The 24,016-nt window shown below is 35.2% G+C and overlaps 2 protein-coding genes across 2 annotated transcripts in view; both read left to right on the top strand.

Moving 5' to 3' along the window:
- The window catches only part of LOC112054805 (uncharacterized), a 64,358-nt gene that overhangs the window by 26,926 nt on the left and 13,416 nt on the right, over positions 1-24,016 (top strand). The window contains exons 2-3 of the mRNA XM_052891525.1: positions 22,763-22,878; positions 23,554-23,688. Of these exons, the coding sequence (XP_052747485.1) occupies positions 22,763-22,878; positions 23,554-23,688 (251 nt within the window). The remainder of the gene's footprint in view (positions 1-22,762; positions 22,879-23,553; positions 23,689-24,016) is intronic.
- The window catches only part of LOC112054800 (anaphase-promoting complex subunit 15-like), a 101,136-nt gene continuing 88,153 nt past the window's right edge, over positions 11,034-24,016 (top strand). The window contains exon 1 of the mRNA XM_052891528.1: positions 11,034-11,043. The gene's annotated coding sequence lies outside the window, so the exon portion shown is untranslated. The remainder of the gene's footprint in view (positions 11,044-24,016) is intronic.

The following is a 24,016-nucleotide window of genomic DNA, read 5'->3' on the forward strand; positions in this document are numbered from 1 at the left end:
TCGGATTGCCAGAAAAACTTTAATGTTATCCACATTAATGCACAAAGTATCCCGGCTCATTATTCTGATATGCTTGCGTCTTTTGATTCCCGTAATATTCATGCCATTCTTGTTTCAGAATCGTGGCTTAAATCTTGTTTACCATCAACGTCCTACTCGTTGCCGGGTTTTAGGCTTATACGCAATGACCGCGTGGGTAAGGGTGGTGGTGGAGTGGCGATCTACTTGCGGTCTTATATTTCTTTCTCTATTGTTGATTCGTCTCCACAACCTCCTTCACCTGATGCGGCTGAGCACCTGCTGCTAGAAGTTGTCCTATCGCAAACAAAAATTCTTCTTGGCGTGTTCTATTGTCCACCATCTGTTTCTAATTACTTTTACTCATTTGAAACTTTACTGGAACAAGTAGTCCCCTTGTATAGTCACAGCATAATTCTGGGGGATTTAAATACATGCCTAATTAAAGATGACTATCGCAGTAAGAAGTTAATGACTGCAGTTGAATCATGTAGTTTATCTGTCCTGCCACTTACTGCTACACATTATTCTCCTGGTTGTACTCCATCTCTTCTTGACCTTATTATTGTGTCTTCTCCTGATTTCGTCTTCAAGCATGGTCAATGTCCAGCTGAAGCATTTTCGTATCATGATTTGATTTATCTTTCCTATAAATTACGTCCTCCTAAGGCAAAATCGAGAATACTTCTGCAGCGTAACTTTGCTGGAATTGATAAAAATCGCCTTTGTGATGATGCTACGAATTTGGATTGGTCTGTTATTGCAGATGCAGATTCAGTTGATTGCAAGGTAGACTTATTTAATACCCTAATAACTCAGCTCTATGACGTGCATGCTCCGGTAAGGCCGATTAAAATGAAACACCTACCTGCTCCTTGGCTTTCTGATGATATAAAAATTTATATGAACAAAAAGAATTCTGCAAAATATAAATATAAAACAACTGACTCTGAAGCGAATCGTCTTAAATATCATAAGGCTCGGAATCGCTGTAATACATTATGTAGAGATGCACAACGACGCCACATTTTTAAATCAGTAGAAAATGGCAATTCTGCCAAAACTTGGAAATTTCTAAAATCTCTTGGAGTTGGTAAATCTTCCCCTAATAATCCTATCAATATTGATATCGAACATCTGAATAAACATTTTGCTACTTCCGATACGATTGATAGTATTGATAAAGAACGTACACTTAACATTCTTTCTTCTGCTTCAACTCCTGATCATTTACCCTTTTTCTTTGAGTCTTTCACTGAATGTGATGTTAAGAAGAGCATTTTATCGATCGTCTCAAATGCTGTCGGTTCTGATGACGTGAGCCGTAATATGATCATTCCCATCATTGATATTGTTATCCCAGTTCTTACCCATATCCTAAATTATTCCATCCACTCCAGTAAATTTCCTGAGGCATGGAAGAGTGCTCAAATTATTCCATTACCTAAAAAAATTACCCCTAATTCCTTCTCAGACTTTCGACCTATTTCAATTTTGCCTTTTCTGTCAAAAGTCCTTGAAAAATTGGTTTTCCGACAGTTGAGTCTTTTTCTTAGCAAACATTCCATTCTAAGTCCCTTTCAATCCGGTTTTCGCCCTGGTCATAGTACGGTCACAGCTTTAGCAAAAGTTACTGATGATATCCGCTGGGCGATGGATAATAGACAACTCACAGTCTTAGTTCTGCTAGATTTTAGTAATGCTTTTAACACTGTTGACTATGACATTTTGTTGGGTTTATTATGCTCTCTTAACATATCTCCATCGGTGGTTGACTGGTTTCGGAGTTACCTCAATGGCCGTAAACAGCGTATTCGCGTTCACGATTCTTTCTCATCTTGGTGTGATGTTTCGGCCGGGGTACCTCATATTCATTAATTCTATCACTCAATGTTTCACTTCTCTCTACCATATGTATGCAGATGATGTGCAAATATATCGCTCGTCAACTCTTGAGAACCTTGGCTCTGCTGTGTCTGCTATTAATAAAGATCTAAATGCAATTTCAGTATGGAGCAAACAGTATGGGCTTAAGGTTAACCCTATTAAATCAAAAACAATTATTATTGGCAGTCCTAGTCTAATCTCAAGAGTTGTTTGGGGCGACGTACCACCTATTATTTACAACGGTGTCATGATACCGTATTGTGATTCGGTTAAAAACCTTGGAGTTGTTATGGACAAGGAATTATCGTGGTGCATGCATATCAAGGAGTTGAGTAGGAGGACGTTTGCGACGTTGAGTTCGTTACGACGCCTACGTTCTCTTCTTCCAATTCCTACCAAAGTTATGTTAGCAAATTCTCTCCTACTCTCTGTTCTCGATTATGCGGACGCAAGCTATCCCAGTTTGACTGAGGACTATCTTAATAAACTTGAGCGACTTCAAAATGTTGCAATTCGGTTTATATTTAGCCTTCGCAAATATGACCATATATCTGAATTTCGTCAGAAACTCAAGTGGCTTCCTATTCGCCGTCGCCGGGATCTGCATGTACTTTCTCTTCTGTACTGTGTGCTCTTTAATCCAAAATATCCTCCTTATCTTAAGGAGAAATTCACATTTCTGGGAGTGCAATCAGAGCTAAGAACATGTCGTGCTCTTACTCTGTGTATGCCTTTCCATAGGAGTAAATTTTATAAGTGTTCATTTGTTGTTCGTGCTGTTAAGCTATGGAATGCACTCCCAGTCGACATTCGGAAATCCAAATCCCTTGATATGTTTAAAAAATCCGTTAAGACATATTATCTTAGTCACTAGTTACATATTTTATTTTATTAGAATATTTATCATACGACATAATGATATATTTATATATTAGTTTATTTTATGATATTTATAATTATTATATAATTTGTGTATTATGGTTTATGTATTAGTGTGTAGTTATTTGTATGTATGTATATGTACAATATTATTACGTACACACCACCTACAGTTGTCCTAATAAGTTCCTAAGCCTAAGGTTGCCTGGAAGAGATCGCTACTAAGCGATAAGGCCGCCTTTTGTATTCTACTTTTTCTTGTGTTTCTGTCTTGCTTGTTTTCTTTTATTTTTGTGGTGTACAAATAAAGTGTATTAAATAAATAAACAATAGGCAGGCGTTCAGAATTAAATAGACCACTAGGCATTAGGCAAACATTAGTTAAAATAAAAACGCCAAGGATGTGTTGATAGTAGGTACATAGGTATAATATTTATTAGGTACTATTAAAAATTTGTTATTAAAGTTATGTCAATAACATTTACATATTATGCACCTTTCTTTCGCTGTTAGTGCCTTGACTGGTGACTGGTGGTGAAGGGCTGGCTCAATTTTGCGCAAAGGATCAGCCTGGCTGTCCAGCACGGAAATGCAGCCGTGAGTGTTCTTGCCACCATTCCTCGTGGGCATGATTTGTATAGTTTGTTTAAGTTCCTTATTGTATTCTTTCTTTCTATGTATCTACACTTAAATAGGTATGTCCCATCATACGGGTAAATATTTAATTGAAATTGTCACTTAAATAAAATGTATAATTTATGTTTGCGACAGAAGGTGAAGATATACTCGTATGTAAATTAAATATTAAAAACGGCATTGAATTTCCTTCCATTTTTGATCGGAAGTTCCAATTATGACATACATTTAAGTTCTTTTCTGTAGCACCCACGACTTTAACTGATCGTGTATTGGTCGCTGCGTGCATGACGGCTCCACTTATGAAATGTCTTTGCTGCCGTTTGCGCTGCAGAAACGTGAGAATAATTGACCGTCAATGGCTGACTTGAGAAAGTCCGAACAGTATCACGTAGGTACCACATTAAAGTCGTTTCGTTAAGCTTAAAACTAGTTTTCTACTTCCCTAATGTTTGCGTAACTAAATTTCCATACCTATCTACTATCTTGTTTGCACATATATAAACATAGGTACATACATAGCCATAAAACATAGACAATCAAATAATAGAAAATTTAAACAATACACTAAGCCTCACTGCAATAAAGATATAGGTTAATAAATTGCGGTGTTAAAGCCTTCAAAAATGCATTATGTCACCTCGTGACCCCGTTCCATGCTATCGCCGCCTTTGCACGCATCACCTCGTTACCAAATGTTAATTTGAAATAATTTAAATAGCGGTGTACCTCTGCAATAGAACTTGCACTAGATATAACTACATAGCGGTAGTTTTTGAACGATCTTTTTCAAAGCAATGCCATTGCATCCAATTCAAAGAAAGATGCTGCGATTGGTTGGATGGATAGTTGGCTAATGTTGAACTTTGTACTTTTCTTTCCTTAGTATTTATTACTAGTGGGCAATAGGGTAGTTGACTCCTACCATTTCCTCATTATCCTATCATTTATCCTTATAATTTTAATTTCGCGTCAGGCACAGAATATCGAAATATATCGATAACAATTATTATTAATAAAAGTTAAAGATTTCATAGTAAAGTTAATTTAAAAACTATGTAAGTAGGTATATAGAAAAAAATTCCAAACGTCAAAACGCTGTCATCTATTTATGACGTCACGATGTTAGGTACCTACAGGAACAAAAGTCAAACTAATTATTAACCAATAATTTTGTCAAACACACTGTTTGGGTAGGGTTTAGTGATTACGTGACGTCATGAAACAATTAAAACATAGACCATCATGGCCGATAGCGTTTTGGCTCGTATTGTCAAAAAAATATTTAAAATTAAAAAAAAATATGTATTCATGTTTAAAAAACTATAATGAACTTTATCAGTGTAGTAAAACGCTAATGAACAATTTTTGACTCTTTTAAAAAAAGTGCCAACTAGCCGATTAATTGCAATATAATGCCAGCTACACACGGTCAAGTTTACCGTCAAATCAGTAGGACGATGGGCAGTGAAAAATATAGAAATATCGTTAGTGGTTCCATATATGTATACATATTTTTACTGCCCACATCCAAAAGCGACCAGCAGACTTCACAGTAATCTTGATTCTTAGTGGCAGGCTGTACATTACACTCATCGACATTACATTTGAACACAGTCCTTCGTGTGTCCAACTGCGAATATAATTGAAAATTGATGTTTAACTATTTACAGTTTACAAACGAGGAGAATAGAGTTCAATATTTTTTCTTCCCAAAAGAAAATTATAAATCATTATTTTTTTTAATTGGACTGATTTTTAATATCACTTTTTCACCTATTCTATGTATATACTAATTTTATACTATATTTTTATACTATAATTTTATACTATACGATATTTATCGTTACTGCACTGAGATACAGTATGCATATATGACTGTATGTTGGTATAAAAATTACTCAATGACTAATATCGTCTCTCAATTCCCTGTAAAAGTCATGATCAACAAATGACACAATTGCTTTAACAAAAACATAGTTTAAACGTTTTAAACAAACTGCACTGTCATGCACAACATAAAAACCCCATGAGCAAACACGATTTTCCTGTTAAATACTTCTTTATGTTGTAATAACATTTTGAATTTCAACACGACTTTTCCTTATGCGCCATGTAATATGTATATTTATATCGAATTACTGGAAAAATATAAGAGTTACACATAATTATTTTCAAAAGTAGGTACCTCTTGCTATAAATATTTACTGTGCAACTTTATATTGTGAATGCTTATAAAAATGCGTGAACAACTTTTTGGTAAAAAATTTTAAATCATAATATTTCGTACTTCATTGCTGTACCGATTTTAGTAATAAGTCTCAGTAAAAAAAACTGCATACTGGGGAACAATGTTTTGACATTGTGAACAAGGAGATTCCTTATTCGAAACGTAAGTACAAACTATTTTTATTTTGTGTCAGTAAGTAATTTTTGTGTCTTTGCTAGTTTTCTTTATTATTTTTCCATCCGATTTATATGTAAATTGGTTTATTTTTAGATTAAAGAATAATAGGTAGATAGAGCGCACGGATAGCCGTTTCAAATCAATTTTCAAAAATTAATACATTCTCGAGCCAGTACAACACGAAGAGTCGCATTTTCAATATTATTCCAGAAAAAAGACATCTCATGTTTTTAAATGTTTGAAAAACTGTTTACAAAAACTAAAGAAATAAGATGCAGTATTTTTTTATTGGTAATTATTGATTGTTATAGTATATTAATTTACGTAATTGTTGTTAGTGTTAAATTTTGAAATACAAATTATGAGAAAATATTTGCAAATGCGGATGTATAGGAGACGCGTGACGTTTGGTATTTTAATTAGCTTTTAGCGATCTCTGTTCTGTGGGTTTCACCGGCTTCACTGGCTTCACCACGATGCTTGTAGAGACTCGTTCTGGAACATTCTTTATTCTGTGTTTTATTTAAAATCATTTTTCAGAGAAGGCGGTTTTCTTTAACGGTTCGATTTTCCTTGAAAACATCTAGTATCTACGCTGATGATGATACCTGTATTGTTTCTCGGTATAGTTTTACTGATATTTCCATAAATTAATATTAACACAATATTGCATGCTATAGCGTGTATACCAGTTATTACCTATGTAGCTAAGTACCTTTTTAATGGTTACGAAGCTGTAAAAAAAATATTTTTATAGAACGTCGCTGTAGAAGGAAAAATACAGCAAATTCTTTACATATATACAAGTTGCATAAATTCATACTCACATATTAAGTATATTAACGTAGATACCTTTACACAGATATGTATACTTACGTAAAGATGTTTATTATTGTTATATATAGTTATATATATACAACATTAACTAATAAAACATTTTAACACATAAATGTTTGTTACCTTATTAAAAACTTGATTTATTTTAATAAAAACATGACAAATGTTGTTTAAATAAAACATTATTTTATACTTAGTATACTGCGGCAGTCACTTTACAGAGTTACATAAGTATCTTTTAATTTTTAAAATACTTAACTTAAGGTAAAACAATATAATGAACTAAAATAATATGTTCGAGAATCTACCTACTCAGACCATACCAACAAAAAATATAATAAAGGTAATACATTATTGTTAAACCAAACAAAAACTCAACGCTTTAATAAAATTAGTTAAAAATCATTTGACCTTCGCAAGTTCGTCACAGTCAGTTTATATCTTTATACGGATCGTTAGCGAGAAACATTTCCGTGTTCTAAGCACACAATAGCTAAGCGCGTCTCTATCTTACAAGAAAATAGTGGTACATATTGTCCAGGGCCAAAAATTAAGCAATTTATCAGAGTTTCAATCCTTCCTTCTTCAAAATCCTTTCATCTTAATTTCACCCAGGGAGCTTGAATCTCGACGAATATCATGTTTGTCAATTACGTTGCAAAAAAAAATCAATTATTATATAAATGAATTATAAGACGTTGTTTAACACATTTCGCTGAAATTATCTTTTGAAAATTTCACGTAGTTATAAACAATTACACAGTACTACGCTTTCACTATCCAGGGATAACAAAAGGCACAAGCAGCAGTCGCGTGCACAAGGTTTTTAACTAGGGTAGGCTCTACAAATTGCAAAAAATGGAAAATTCCGCCTCCAATGCAAATACGTAATGAATCCTCAGGGTATGCATTGCGTTTATGCTTCTATGAAGTGCACGCCACTGCATATTAGGTACTCATATGTCTACTTAAGGACGTCCATGGGCTGATACTGATGATGACGCTGTAGGAGTTGGGGTAAGGGGAAATAAAACTCACAATATCTCACCAGGAAAGGTTCATTCAATCAGAAATTCGTCAAATACACCACACTTTATTCTTTAACGACCTCCTTAAAATTTCCAGTGCGTGAACTAAAAACAGCCTAGTTCCTAGAGCGATAGTCGCTTTTTTAAAACAAAGCTATTTTTGTGTAAGTAGGAAAAAATAGATAAACAAACAAATTGCTTATATTATTACTAATACTCCGTAGGGGAACGACCTCCTTTTATTAATAACCGGGCGTATATGCATCAATCTGGTTAGCTATCTAAATGTATGCTATGCATGCTATATATGGAATGCGCTCTACGACTTGCTACAATGTAGAGTGGATTATTTTATAGAGGGGATTATAGAGTGATCAAACATAATTGATGGCAGGCGGAAGAACTATTTTAAAACCTATATTCCAGTGTAGCAGGTAGGTATTATATGTAGTTTTTAAATGCAAACTTTGCTGACTTATTTATCAACTCACATCTCAAACCACTGAAACCGTAACAAAAATTGGGCACACAAAAATCTGTTACACCTTTCATTTAGTACCGAAATGCATTGTACCTAAAAAGGTTCCCTGACCTTATTTTAAAACGCTTCAAAAAACAATCCATATAGTAGAAACGTAACTTTTAATTACTAAACGTTTCAAAAATGAAAATGTTACAAATTCAACATTTCAGCAACTAGGTAGTACTTAGCATGCAATTCCGTCGTATTTTGTAACAATGCAACATCAATAAAGACATGGTCCAATTTATATCTCTTACATAAAGTTGTTACATAAGTTAATAGGGATGATGACAGTTTTTTAAATTGTATATAAATTAACAGTATACTAATAGTAAAGCAATTTTGTAAAAGGAACAGGGTATCTGCGATCATTACTTTCGGAGCTACAGGGATTTAAAGAGTCAGATTTGCGGCGCTGCCGCGGATCCCTGAAAAACGCCCCATACAAAATGGCTCGAACTAATGACGTCATAGCCAATGTAATGATCGTTAGATTTGTATGCGCGTTCAAACAAAATTACTAATATCTTTGTTATTTGTGCGTTTATGCTTATAGTTCATATATTAAAAAATGTCACATTTAATGTAAGGAAGCTAAAACTGTATGAATTTTCATCTAATTACGTTAAAATATTTTTAATAGATTTTGAAATTTTATAATCTCATTTATTTTGCAAATATCCAGACAATCTTTGCTTTTTATGTATAAATTAGTTAATATTGACTCTATTTACCCGAATGTATCATAAAAATCAATATATTCAAACCTAGTCATCATCCCCATTCACTGTCAATCAATAGTGTATTACAGACGTTGTGTGTAGGTACGTACTTACATAGAATACAAATCGGTTTATGTTCATATGAAATGGTGATGCATATATCTCGATCTCTTTCGTGTTCTTTCATCTGAAAACCTTTACACTTTTAAAAAGAAATCTCACTTGTAAGTCAGGAGTTTGACATGTTTCACATCATCATCCCATCATGTGCATCCCACATTCTTCCTGTATAATGATAGCTCTTCTATTAGACATTCGTTGGGAACACCATAATTATTATGCAACTTATTCAAGTTGACATTTTCTGACTAGAGCTATAAGTAATTAATTTTTACAAAATGACATAACTGGGACACCACGATTATAGATTTTTGAAAACAATTTCGACGTGGACATTAAAAATATATCAAAGCCGTACCAGAATTGACGGTAAACTTGGTCGTATGTGGCTAGCGTAAGATGTAGTTACACTGTACAGACAGGCGTTTGACGTACGTGTGTGACACTAAAGGAGCGTTATGAAAAATAAAACACGTTTACAAAAATTATCATATCTGTCAGAGATTGCTAAGCAACGGTTTATTGGTAAACGGTTTTTTTTGTATGCCACACGGCATTCCCTGTTTTACAATATGATTTGCCCTGAAGGAGACTCGCATTCGAAAACCTCTCCAATGAGTACTTACCCTTTACTCATACATAATATCAATGGTGTGCACAGGGTTTTAGCTAGGGTAGACAATAGGCGTTATACGTAAAAATTAAAATTCCTTCTCCAATACTGGTTCGTAATGAGTCCACAAGGTAGGGAGCACATTTTTGCATCTATGAATTGCACGTCACTGTATAATTACACTTACTTATACATAATTATCAACACGATAGAGTTATGTAAACTCTAGATGCCTAGATTGCTGTAATGCTTACCTACATTGCAAAAAAACGCAAACATTGATTACGTATAAATGCCAACACTGATCACGTGTATGGCAAAACTTTAGACTTACAAAAAATCGCTACTAAACAATATTGCATAATTCAATATTGAACTTCAATTGTCGTTAACCTCAAAATTTCCATATTATTTATGTATTGCGTAAATTCAAATGGTTTAATAAGATTGCTTCCGTCGTCATATTTTTCTATAACTTTTCTTTTGAATTATATCGAAAGATATAAAACCTCAATAGCTCACGGTAAGAGCGGTCGGACTCATCACCGAGGGGTGGTGGTTCAATCCCCGCCCCGTTGGTCTATTGTCGTACCCACTCCTAACACAGTCTTTCCTGACTAATTGGAAGGAAAAAGGAATATTGGTCATATTTAAAAAGATGTGGCAAATATTCTTTCATCAAAAAAAAAAAGATGACGGACTCAACACTCAGGGGTTTTGCCACCCACTAATAACAAAGTCTTTGCGACTATTGGTAAGAGAGTGTATTGTTATATTTACAAGATACTGCAAGTTCTCTAAAAATAAGTAAATGATTTTCCGCTTTTCGTTTAATTTAATCTGGTTTTATAATCAGTTGAAATCTGTTCTAGAAATTACGAATTCCTAAATGGCGCCAAATCTGATGAGATCGTTAGATTGGCTGCAGTACCTAACTACCCACTGCAAAGATATTCGCGCATAAATACGTCTGGATTCATTTGAGATAGTACACACATACACACATAACATGGTATACCTACAAGGTATTCAAAAGCAGATTTATGTAAAATAAAAACAAAGCCTTTGCTTTTCAATTCATTTGCAGCGGTGATCATGCCGATCGCGACCAAAACACGATCAGTTTTATCGGACGTCAAGCCGTTAGCGCTGCAGGCATGTTAGATTACTTGATTGTCAGTGGCTGGCATTAGTTGTACCATAGAATACATAAATAGTACCTATACAAGTTATTCAAAATCATATTGATGTAAAATAAAATCATTAAAAATATGTTTACCAAGCATTGTAAGTACCTACCTTCGCCTTTAGAGTTTCAATACGCAGATTAACGACAGCATCAAGGCAAATACTTAGACAGGACAGACTGTTTCATTGTTTTACAAAAGGTAAACGCAGCTAAGTAATATTAAACATGAGTACGTACCATCTCGCGTGAAGTTCTGGTGCTTACTAAATCATGACCAGAGCACAGAAAACATGACCAGAGTAAAGATATGTATACTGTGTCATGACTCTATGGTCAGGCGTATCATGGGGTTGCAGTGGATGGAGTCTAAATCATTAAAAGAAGCAGTATAAGTACTGCACTAGGGTAGGCAGTATATGTAAAAATGGGAACTTTCTGCTCCATACGTTCGTACTCAGAATACATGTATTCTGAGCGTTCGTAATAGGTTACCTTATGGTAGGCAGTACACAGTAGCCACAGTAGACACGGGCATAAGTTAGTTATTTCTGCATATCGTCTCCAAAGAGTAAAAAAATCTTTTGTAGGTTTGGGTGTACCTACTCTTCTATACTAAGATCCCCAAGACTGTGATGGACCTGCCAATGCATAGCTTTAAGCAATGTGTTAAAAAACATTTACTTAGTCGAGGGTACTACAACATTGATGAGTTCCTTAATGATAAAGATTCCACCTTCACACAGGAAGTAAAACTATAAGAAATGTAAACAGTAATTGTTATCAATTGTAAATTATAATACTGTATGACTTTTTCTAAAGAGCAACTGTTGAGTTTCTTGCCGGTATCTTCTCAGCAGGACCTGCCTTCCGAACCGGTGGTAGAATCTTTACAAATAGTCAACTGACGTGTCAAAAGTGCTTGTAAACTGAGCCTACTTGAAATAAATGATTTTTGATTTGATTTGATTTGTACATTATTGCATGTATGAAGTACACACCACAGAAGTACTGTAGGGTAAAAATAGTAGACGTAAAGAGTTATTAATTTTTATGCTATTATCTGTTAATAGCGAACAACAAAGAAAGACAGCTAGACATAGCAGAGGGCTTTTTAAAGTCATAGATATAGATATTGTCATAAAATAACCAGGTAGGTATAATGCAAGTACCATTACAACGAGCTCATCTTTAGCTCAGAACAAGTATAGCAAAGGAAAGGCTACATTAGCATTTGAATAGTTTACGCAGCGTCAAGGACTTGAATACTCGACAGCCATGACATGCTCCGTATTACATTGTACGACCTTTTTAATTTAGTACCTATGTGAGTAAAGTGCCACAACTTACAGTTTAATGTGTTTTAAAATTGTAGTAGGGGAGCCCGGGATGCTAAATTTGCAGTTACTAAAACGGCATTGGGACCGATTAGATTTGGTTATATAAACTTTTGGACACATCTATTGGCCCACCTTGCATTTTCAGTTTCGTTTGATCCTAGCTAAAATTTTATATTAGGTCGAACAAAAAGTTTTTATGCCGTTTTGAACCTGGCAGATTCAATTTTTGAAATTTCAAACACAGAATTTAAAGAAAAGTCAATTTGGAGCCTTTTTGTTGATATCAAACAATTGAAACTAAGAAAACTTGAATTTATTGGTTTACTTCAATATAATAAATAGCAGAACTCCGCGGTTTCACCCGCGTAATTCCCATTCACGTAAACGGGGATAAATTATGGTCTAAGTTAGTCAGGGACGAATATAGGCTATACATTATTAGGGGATAATGTCGTTTTCCAGTGGTAAAAACGACATCACATGATCTAGTTTACAGATGTAGAAGAATGGAAATATGGACTTGATTTTTAAATTTGGTATACAAATGATATTGTATTTTCACCTGAAACTAACAATTTGCCACTGTGTTTGATACCTATAATACCAGAGTTTAAATATGTTTTAGTCGTATTATTTAATTTATACAGTAAAAGCACAGATTTTCAAATAGAAAACCGACGCTCCTCTATAGATTCCTAGTTCTAACCTTACACAATACGAAGTTTTCTAGAAACGTGTACAGTTGCTTCACAAGGAAGTGGTAATTGCGCTCAAAACCAATGCATTATAACGTTTCTGAGAACTTGATACTCTTGAAAAACTTCAAGACCGAGAGAAAGAATCAAGTTGGATTACGTTTATGGAAGGTTGTCTATGAAAGAAAGCTTAGCAAGCGTGAACAATGAAAGCAATGTATTTCATTGCACGGTTACAATACATTAATTTTGTATTATTTTTATGGCTCCATTGTTTGATGTTTTATTTAACCTCGAGGTTTGCGAGGAGAAGCAATTAACTAAATTGCAAGACACATCCGGCATCAAGCGTTAATGACGAATCGTTTATATTTGTTACCTTGCTCATGAAATATACAAATCCAAACTCAATACAGAACTACTTAAATTACGGTATTTTTATTATTTAGGAAACTGGAATTAGAGTTCCGCAAAAAGAAGACTCAATTACAAAGACAATTAATGTTTACTAGTTTGGATGCATTCGACGTATCTTGACCAAAAATCATTTTAAAATGACGCAAAAGAGGCTTATAAAACAAAATAATTATGCAGTTTAGTTGTAAATTTGCTTGAGTTTTTTGAGTCAAATTTCCATTCATATCCTTTACGTAATTAAATAAGTTTATTATAAACTTACCTTTAGTATATATAGGTGTAATAAGTATGTAATTCGCTTGATTAGAGTAAGAATATAGGTATTTCTAACTACTGTGACGTTCAATGTCTTCCTCCTCGTAAAAGACGCGGTGAATATTATCTCGTATCTTAGATCAAGGTCCGTTAAAGAATTTTTATTATAACTCCACGGCCTACCTAGGTAATAAAAACTGCACAGATAATAAACATACTACATACTCTTTGAATAAAATCTGACAAATTTTTGTGGATGTGGATGGAATGTGACGTCAATCTTTACTTCTAAACTATACTTCTAGACTTAACACACGCAGAGAATTTAGAAAATTCTCTGGTGTGCAGGTTTCCTCATGATGTTTTTCCTTCACCGTTTGAGACACGTTATATTTAATTTCTTAAAATGCACACAACTGAAAAAAGGTGTGAACTGAACTGAACTGTTGGAGGTGCATGCCCCTGACCGGATTCGTACCCACACCCAATACCGTATTTACCTTAAGGGCACACGGGGCCCGTGCTCAGGGCCCCCATTCTTAGGAGGCTCCGAAGGATTGACAATATATATATATCCTTCAAAATATTGACTCTAAGGATACCTAATAGAAGATTTTACTCAACAGAAATTCCAAAAAGAAACAGTTATCTTAATTGTAAGCAAAAAACTAGCAGCATTAACTACATCATTAATGACATATTATTATATTATACTGTATTTGATTACCTTTATTAAAAGATAAAAGACTTAGTAAAAAATGTTAGTATAATTCGCTTTTTTTACTTTCCAAACGGGCCCTAATTCTTGTGTGCCCAAGGGCCCCAGCCTAGTTTAAGACGGCGATGCCTACCCTCCGGAATCGGAGGCAGAGGTCATATCCACTGGGCTATCACGGCTCTTGTACCGACTTACTTACAAGTAACACATAGGTATGTACGTAAACATGAAACCTGTTATACTTATAAGTTACGACTAGCTCTCGACATTAACAAGCGCAAAAACATCTTCCGCAAATCTACTCAATCATGATCTTGACATTAGAAAAACAAACACATACATTAAAGTATTTCCCTGAATAAGGCCGCTGTATAACTAATTCAAATACATTTTTTTGTAAAATATCCTTGGTTCAATAAACCAAGGATATTTTAATTAAAGACAATACACTAGATTCGATAGGTAATTGTATTTTTAATGGAAAACCATTCCTAAAGAATCAATGCTTTGCAAAGTGCATTTAAATCTCTTAAATCTGCGGTCTCTATGGTCTAAATCTAAAACATTTATAATGACAAAACTTGTTTAACGAACACAATACAAAGTTTTATCAAAAATAGATATGATGATCATATCTAGATATAGTGATCATATCTAGGCATAGCCTTCGTGTGACAGTTGTTATCAGGATGACCCAATTCTGTACACCACCTACAAGAGTTCATTGTTAACCTTAAGGTTATTATGTACCTACATATTTTTACGATTATTTATTTTTAATAATAAAAAAATCGGCCAAGTGTCGAGCCAGCGCAGTGTAGGGTTCCGTAGATTTAGTTAGCTTAAGTACCTAATGCATAAAAATATCGAAAACGATACCCCCACCATAGACGATAGAAAATGCATCCTCATTTTGCACTAAAAAAAATATTTTTCAAGATTTTATTTTACGACTTTGCTCACATTTTTAATGTTATGTACATTAAATGCTAATTTACAGCTTCCTAGTAGTAATCGTCTCTACTCTAAACCACGGACGGATGGGCGGACTGACTGACAGTCTGACAGACGGACATGGCGAAAGTACACATGGTGGTACACAAAGTGACATGGGTTCCTTATGGACTACGGAACCCTAAGACAATATTTCCTCCATTCCCGCCAATTATTACATTGCTAGGAATGAAAATAATTGTTATTATACCGCCAGCTATTGTCATCACGTTTTTCAAAACAATGTTTTTCGAAATTACTACTGCATGACTGTATTCTATGTGACTCTATGTCATTATCATCATGATATGATGATATGATGATGATGATGATGATGATGTCATTACTACAGCCGCATTTTTTATTCTCCTTTCTTCAAATATTTCTATTTAGTTATTATTTTGTATCAAAGTGTAAATAAATAAATAAATTGTCTCGCTTCCTTGGTAACCTACTTGTAGGTAACCTACTTTTATTACCCAGTAGACTAGATTGACAGTAATATGTATTTCATTGAATCCAAATGCCCTGAAACCGCAATAGATTAAATTTTGACCGAGATACTAACACAATTCTATTATTAAAACGGTATAACAATTATTTAACAATATGATAATGTGTGAAACACGAGATAAACAAACGACAATCGGAACTAGAAAATAACGGCACAGGCCGCTTGATGTTCACCGTTACTTTTAAGTTTACGTCACGAATCGTATTATGACGATATGGACTGAAAGCAGTGGCGCTGCATAGATGCAAAAATACACTGCCTAACCTAAGGACTCTATACAATCCTTTATCGGACCACAGAGTACACAGTTGGAGAAGGAATTTTACAATTACTTATACTTATAGTGCATACCCTAGTTAAAACCTTATGCACGTCACTGACAGAGAGCAAGTGAAGGCCAGATCTTCGTAATTTTGTTAAGGGTGAAATACTCATTTACTCACATACTTAGTTTGTATGGTGGCATTGGGAGAAAGTAGGTTTTAAGGGTCTTTAAACAAACTTAAGTTGTTTAAAAATGAAACATATTTTTTTTATTATTTTCTTCGGGATTTTACGAGAAATCACATTTCTCTAGTCCCCAGACACGTATCTTCGTGACAACCCTTCGTTAGAGACTCCAAATTTTGATCTCATATAGTACGAGTAAGTATAGAATTCTCAATGGCGTCCTGACGAGTAGGTATGTATAGAATTTACAATGGCGTCCTGGCCCAAATTAGGTGAACCAGTATCTAATTTCAATGGTATATTCTGTGACCGCACTTTGGTACAATTGATTATATTCTGTGGCCGAACTTTCATACAATAATTTATTATTAACTGAAATTTAAGATAAACCTACATGATTAATATCATCGAATCATCACAACTGAGCTCTACATACTTACAGCGTAATTTACATAGATTATGATCCATCAATTGCTCATAAATAGCACTTGTGCAATTGATTGATTGCTATATAGTGACTCAGAGGGCTATTAATTTCGGCCGTTCAGATTACGTAGACACTGCGATGTCGATTTCAGCTTACTCAATTTGTTATTTCAATTATCCTCCGAGGTCAAACACAAAACACCGCGATGAACCTTCTGTTTCGCATTTCCCCGTAATTTATACTTCATCATTATCATTATCAACCCATATTCGGCTTCTAGAGTCTCCTCTCAGAATGAAAGGGGTTAAGCCAATAGTCCATCACGCTGGCCCAATGCGGATTGGCAGACTTCATACACACAGAGAATTAAGAAAATTCTCCGGTATGCAGGTTTCCGCACGATGTTGTTGGAGGTGCATATGCCTTGGACCGGATTCGAACCCACACTCTTCGGAATCGGAGGCAGACGTCATATCCACAGGGCTATCACGGCTCACGTAATTTATACGATAGAGGTAATTTAATAAGTGCAACACTCACTACTTGCAGTAGGTAAGCAGTTCTTTGAATCGTCTTCTTTTTTCAAACGGTCTCTAACAAAAACTGAAAGATCCAATATTATCTCTAGATAAGTTACACGTATCTAGTAGAAATTGTTGAAATCATTAAATTTTTGTTTTTAGCAATAAAAGTATTCACAGGAGTACAGAATACATGTAGTTAAAACTCTGCAGAAAATGTACAAGAAAGAGCCTACCTAATTAAAATTATTGACCCATGGTTGCAAACGATCCTATCATCATCATCATCATATCAGCTGATGAACGTCTACTGCAGGACATAGGCCTTTTGTAGCGACTTCCAAACATCACGATGCTGAGCCACCTGCATCCAGCGAATCCGCGACTCGCTTGATGTCGTCAGTCCGCCTGGTGGAGGGTCGACCAATACTGCGCTTACTAGTGCGGGGTCACCATTCCAGCACTTTGGGACCCCAACGTCCATCGGCTCTTCGAACTATGTGTCCCGCCCATTGCTACTTCAGCTTTGCAACTCGTTGAGCTACGTCGGTGACTTTGGTTCTTCTGCGGATCTCCTCATTTCTGATTCGATCACGCAGAGATACTCCTAACATAGCTCGTTCCATCGCCCGCCGTGTGACTCTGAGCTTTCTTATGAGGCACATAGTTAGCAACCAACGATCCTATACTGTACATTATTAATAATCTTTCCGAAAATTAACACAACAAAAACAGACTATTAAAAGTAATGGGACTTTCGGGAATAATATAGCCTCCCACAACCACGACGGCGACGTTTTGAATGAAACCTCTTACTTGACTAATGAATACATACGCCCAAAATATATTAACTCGGTTAAAATAAATACAAGTTTTCTACTAGCAGTGATGCCTTATTTAAAGACAAGAGGCGTAACTCATATTGACGTAAAACACTCTAAATATAATTAAATACAAATAACTGAAATAAAGGAACTTCTTTTGCTCAAACATCTGCTATTAGTTGGTAAGTTCTTAGATCTGCTTCCGGATATTACAAATAAACATAATGGATGCGATCTAAAAGCAGTCGGAATTTAATCGTACTGAGATATCTTTGGAAGAGCTCCTAGTATCACTATAATATTATTGCGTTTTATTTATAGGTACGAATATCTGCCCACTTACTACATTTACGTATTTTCCGCCTTTATTCCACGTGGAATAACTATTTTACGTCTTTACTATGTGTAAAGACAAAATAATTTCCATTGCAACAATTGAAACAATAGGTGTTTACATTTTATAAGACCTTCAGAATAGGGAAATAATAATCTGAAATTAGACCCTAAAACCGACATAGCTCAACGAGTTGCGAAACTGAAGTGGCAATGGGCGGGGCACATAGTTCAAACAGCCGATGGACGTTGTGGTCCCAAGGTAGCTAAAGCGCAGTGTTGGTCGACCCCCCATCGGGTAGAATGACGACATCAAGCGAGTCGCAGAGATCGCAGGATGCAGGCGGCTCTGTATCGTAATTTTGGGTAGTCCCTGAGAAAGGCCTACGTCTTGAAGTGGACGTCCATCTGCTGATACGATGATGATGATGATGAGACTGTAAATTGTTGTAAGCTCAATGGATCCTGGAAGCTAGGAGCCAGTACTTAATAATAACTAGTCCTGGCGTCTAAGATTAGATATTGTTAGGTACGTCTTTTTGTAAATTCTTTCGGAGCTTGCGCTGAGAACAACCGTGACTAATGGACCAAATAAAAGGTGTGTTTACTTGCTCCTAATTACGCCTTTTATTTTAATCAGTCGTAGCGCAGTACGATAGGAACACAATATAAATGAAAATCATCAAAACAAATGATAAGATTAGGTAGGTAGGTACTACGATTTTCATGAAACAGCAAAAATACATTTTGATTTCAGTGGAATAGATAAAAAAATGTTAAATCTAATTAAGTCATCATCATATTATAAGGAAATAACAAATAAGCATTTTTCCTCTAAAGGTAAGGTAAGGTTCCTCTCTAAAAAAACCGCTAGGCACCGGAAGTAGGTAAAAATATACATAAATAACCGTCAAATAAGTCTATTTTATTACAAGTAACATTTTAACGGTAGGGTTAATAATAAGGCAATACAAAACTTCGTAGTAAATATAGACAAATAGGTAAAATAGAAATTGTTATACATTTTAAAGAAAAAGTTGAAAAGTGCACATTTTAATTTTTTTTCTTGTAGGTATTGAAAATTCAACACCTCCCATGCATTATTACCAACTTTGTAACAAAAGTAGTTACAAGTTTAATACCAATTTACAAACCTCGATAGGTGTACAAGTTTTTGAAATGATAGTACGCTTCCGTTTCATAAATATTTTTACAGGATTTTTTTTGAAATCGGGGCATCTTAACGATAGAAAAATAATTAATGCACTCGAAGATTCTTTTACAAAAATAAAACATTATTTTTATAAAAATAGTATCATTATCATAGTAGTACATTGATATTTTAATCCGTATTTTTTTTTTATTCTTTACAAGTAAGCCCTTGACTACAATATATTGCTAAACAAAAACAGATATTAAAATCTTAGTTACTAGAACCTAACTACATTTTCCCAAAGATGAAGTTGCATGTGATTGAGGTTAACTGTTAAGTGCAACCCTACCCTACATTAATAGGCACATATCTTTAATACCTACTTATTTAATTTATTACAAAGTGAACCATGTCACGGTCAGACCTTCGGCAACGCATCGTACCAACTTGCCTATATTTTATTCACATGAACAGTTGTAAGGAATCAATGTCACGGTCTTCTTAATGTAATTTGTATATTGATAATAAATTTTCACACATTGCGGACTTACCGTACATTAAATGATAATAATATTATTATAGTAGAGTGAATTTGTTTGCTTTACCTAAATTTAAATCGTGTTAACGTTGTATACGTACATACAAACATGTTTGAAATCTATTCAACTAATTAATTTTATTTTCGAATGAGGATTCCGGATTCGAAGGCACCATACGGGCTCATACAAAGTGATACTTATCAACACACCCTGTTTATTAAACCACTTAGAATAGCCATTGTGTTTTGATGACAGTGAACGCATAGTGATAGGGTAGAATAGTGGATTAAGGTCTTTGTCTACTTTCCCCGGTCAAACTATGTAAGCTATAGTTTTAATGAACGAACTAGAAGGGTTATTCTGACAGAAATGTTTCGCAGAAGTAGAGTACCTACTGATTCGTAAAGGGGATTGTAGGTTCATGAAGTTCAACACCAATGCCTCAAGTTAACAGACGCAAGTTAATGACGTCTACCGACAAATTTCCAGCATTTTCGTGGACATAACACAAAGAATATTCAAATAATATTTAAATAATAACTTCACATCGAAAAGAAGTGGACGTCTCTTTGCGAAAGTTCATTATAATTAGTAATTCATTGATCTTTGCTTTTCTATTCTATGACTATTTCACCCAGATCGCACACATTCGAACGTTGTTGAGTCGTTAGACTGTAGATATAGATGGTGCTCTGTTGTCCGCGTGAAAATTGAATGGTGCGTAATGCGTAAATGGGTTTCTGTCAGATCTGGTAGACGTTGTCGCGTGGTTTCCTCGGGTTTTCTCAGATAATAGAGCAAATTAGCTCACTAAATCACTAATCAAACTTCAAACTTATCTTGTTTGTTTAAGGAATCCTCAGAATAGAGAACCAATTGTTTAATAATCTGATATGGATTCGTATTGTTTCAGTGGTTATCGTGATAGTGGTTAATCGTAGTTTTTTTCTGTATTTATAACATAACTAGCTGACGCTGCGTGGTTCCCGTTCCCGTAGGAATACGGGGACAATATATAACCTACCTACGGAGGCCTTCCTCGAAAAATGGGCTATCTAACACAAAAATATTTTTTCAAATCGGAGCAGTAGTTCCTGACATTAGCGCGTTCAAGCAAACAAACATACGAACTCTTCAGCTTTATAATATTAGTATAGATAGATGTGAATAGTCCTGATGCTTCATTAAAGATGCTTGCGCAAATACCTACATATGTAGCAGGAAAACCGTTACACGATTATCTCTGCTATAAACAACATGACGTGTCTCGCATAAAAGGAAATGGTCTTGTGATAAGTTTAATAGCGCTAGAGTTCTACGATATTGTGGTACCTGGCGAACCTGTTCAGTATTCTAAGTAACGCTAACTGAGCTAATTCTAGCTACTGAACGTATCCTTCAGAATACAGGTCTTACACTTCACACGGTATCACCACGAACCTATGTTTATGAAAATAAGGGTGCGTCCATTAATTATGTAAGACGTTTTTAGTAATTTTCTAATCTCACGACCTGGTGAGATATTGCGAGATTAGACTCGACATCCTCAACCCCAATGGCGTAGCTACCCAGGGACTAGGCGGTCCAAGGCGCTCAAGCTCAGGGGGCCCTCGAATCCTTTCCAGAAAATCGCGATCCAACTGAACTTGTAGGACTTGAGAGCTGATAATAAAATACCTTAGCATTTTTATGTATTTGTATATATTTAATATTTGCACCAGGGCCATTGGTTATCTAGCTACGTCACCTGCTTACCCCGTGTGTGTTGGTGCCGTTGTGTTAAGCGGTTTTTGAAAGCACCACAGGAACGAACTGTCTAAAAAACCTAAATTTATATGATATAAACGGATTTATGATACAGAACTGACTCGGTATCGCCTTGAAGAATGCTTTTTAAGGTTAATACAAGTCTTTCGAATTAGGGTTAATCGAAAATGTCACGTGAAATTAAAACATTGTTTATTTTAAGTTTTTTTTTATTTCTTTTTTACCAAACCTCAGAATAATCAAACAAAACACCTTATTAAAAGCACAAAACATTAAGGCATTTTGAATAATTTAAATCAAACTTAAATAACATTAATAGCCATAAAGTTATAATTACGTAAGTATGGAAGTTTGGAGAAACCACCGCTTTTATGTACCACCGAAAATGAGCAAAAAATGTTCGCGTCATCCAATTAGTGAAACAATAAACCCATTCCAAGGATATATTTCACTAAATCACATCCGTTGAATTGTTTCAATTTTAATAGTGAGTTATAGAGTACCATTCAGGTCATAACTCATTAGAGCCATGAAGAAGACATGCACCGTCTTACCTCGTAAATTCAGATTTAGTGACGCTACGGAGTTGACTTATCGATCGCATTTCCATGGCAGTCCATATAAAGAATACTAACACCACCAGTGCTAACATGGGACCAACGACATCTCTCGTGAAGTAAAATTGACAAATTTCAATCTCTTTCATTGCGCTGGGACGACAGTGATGAGACCGGTAAAACTCTGCCACCATTGGACAACTTTTTGGCTATTTCTCTTGACTTGGTCCCAGTCCCATCTATTCCATCCCTATTGGTTGATATTTGTCTACTTCTCTTCACGTGATAAATCGAGGCGTTGCTGGTTTGGTGCCAAGTAGCTATAATGAGCTACGTCTCTTATAGTGATCCTGAACTGATATCTTATAACAACAGGATTAACGGTGACCTTTGTTATTTTCAGGTACAGATGTATGTCCTATGAAATCCATGGTGAGGCGCATCGGGCAACAGTTGTTCACGGCTCTCAGTGAGAAAGGCCTCGCTATGCTTGTCAACCACGGGATTGCTGAAGAGAAGGTACTAAGAAACGTTTTGAAATCAATAATAATCAAGCAAATTAAAGAAAGTATTGATCTTTTGCTTACTTAATCATAATATTCATAATACTATACGAAACACTTACAGTAAAAAATAACCAAAAAATAATGTAAGCGTAAAGGTGCTGATAGACTTGAGCATTCACTTGTAACAGAACATTTAGCATTTGCCGTTTTTATATTTGCCGAACTGAACAACGAGCCATGCCAAGCATAGAGCCAAATATTATTAAGGAATTCTTTGATAATCGTTTAACATTCCCCTTCTCCGCTCGTGTTGTTCACCCTGCCTGGCCAAATTTGGTACTACAGCAGATTTGGATACCTGTTCTAATATAAAACTTGCTGCAGTTCTAGAGAGGCCAAGGTCTTTAAGCAAATTATAGAGATTTTGCTGGTAATCCTCTCGCTTCTACTTCTACGGTGTACAGACAAACAACAAGGGCATTTTTAGTTAGTTCATTTGTTAGGTCATAATATTTGTTCACTTTTATGTTGTGGTCCTTCGAAATGTTAGTCACCCACGGCACAGTAAGCTCTACAACTTTAGTAATACCATCAGTTCCAAAGTAGATAGTACCAAGGAGAGTCGGCAAAAAGACCCAGCAGTTTAGTCTATGTGCAGAAGAAAGCAAATATCTCCGTTGTGTTACAGCTCAAAGCAGTGTACGCAGATCTGGACAACTTTTGCGCCTTGCCAGAAGGCTCCCAGGCGCAGTACCTTCGCAACCCAGACAGCAACCATGGGTACATTCGCCCTGGGATGGAGCAATTTGATAACACTAAGAAGGTAATTAAATGAAGGAATTATACCAATTTACTACCGAAGATACTAAGTAAATTTTCACATTTTTCTGGAAAATTCAAAGACAAATAATCTGGCTTTTCAGATTGCCTCAAAAATATTTTTGAAAAAAAAATCATTTTCATTGCCATAGAGCGCAAACGAAACCTACATAACCGTTCCACATTACAATTTTTATTAGAAACGTTGATGCGAAACGTTTGGTACTGGTCGACTGGATATCGACAACAAAAGGATGTTAACGGCGTCTCGAACTTCTATAGTAAAGTGGAGAAGAACGAACTACATTGTAAAGTTCTTCTCCAAAGTATAC

The sequence above is a fragment of the Bicyclus anynana genome, chromosome 4 (genome assembly GCF_947172395.1).
Source record: "Bicyclus anynana chromosome 4, ilBicAnyn1.1, whole genome shotgun sequence".
Taxonomy (NCBI): domain Eukaryota; kingdom Metazoa; phylum Arthropoda; class Insecta; order Lepidoptera; family Nymphalidae; genus Bicyclus; species Bicyclus anynana.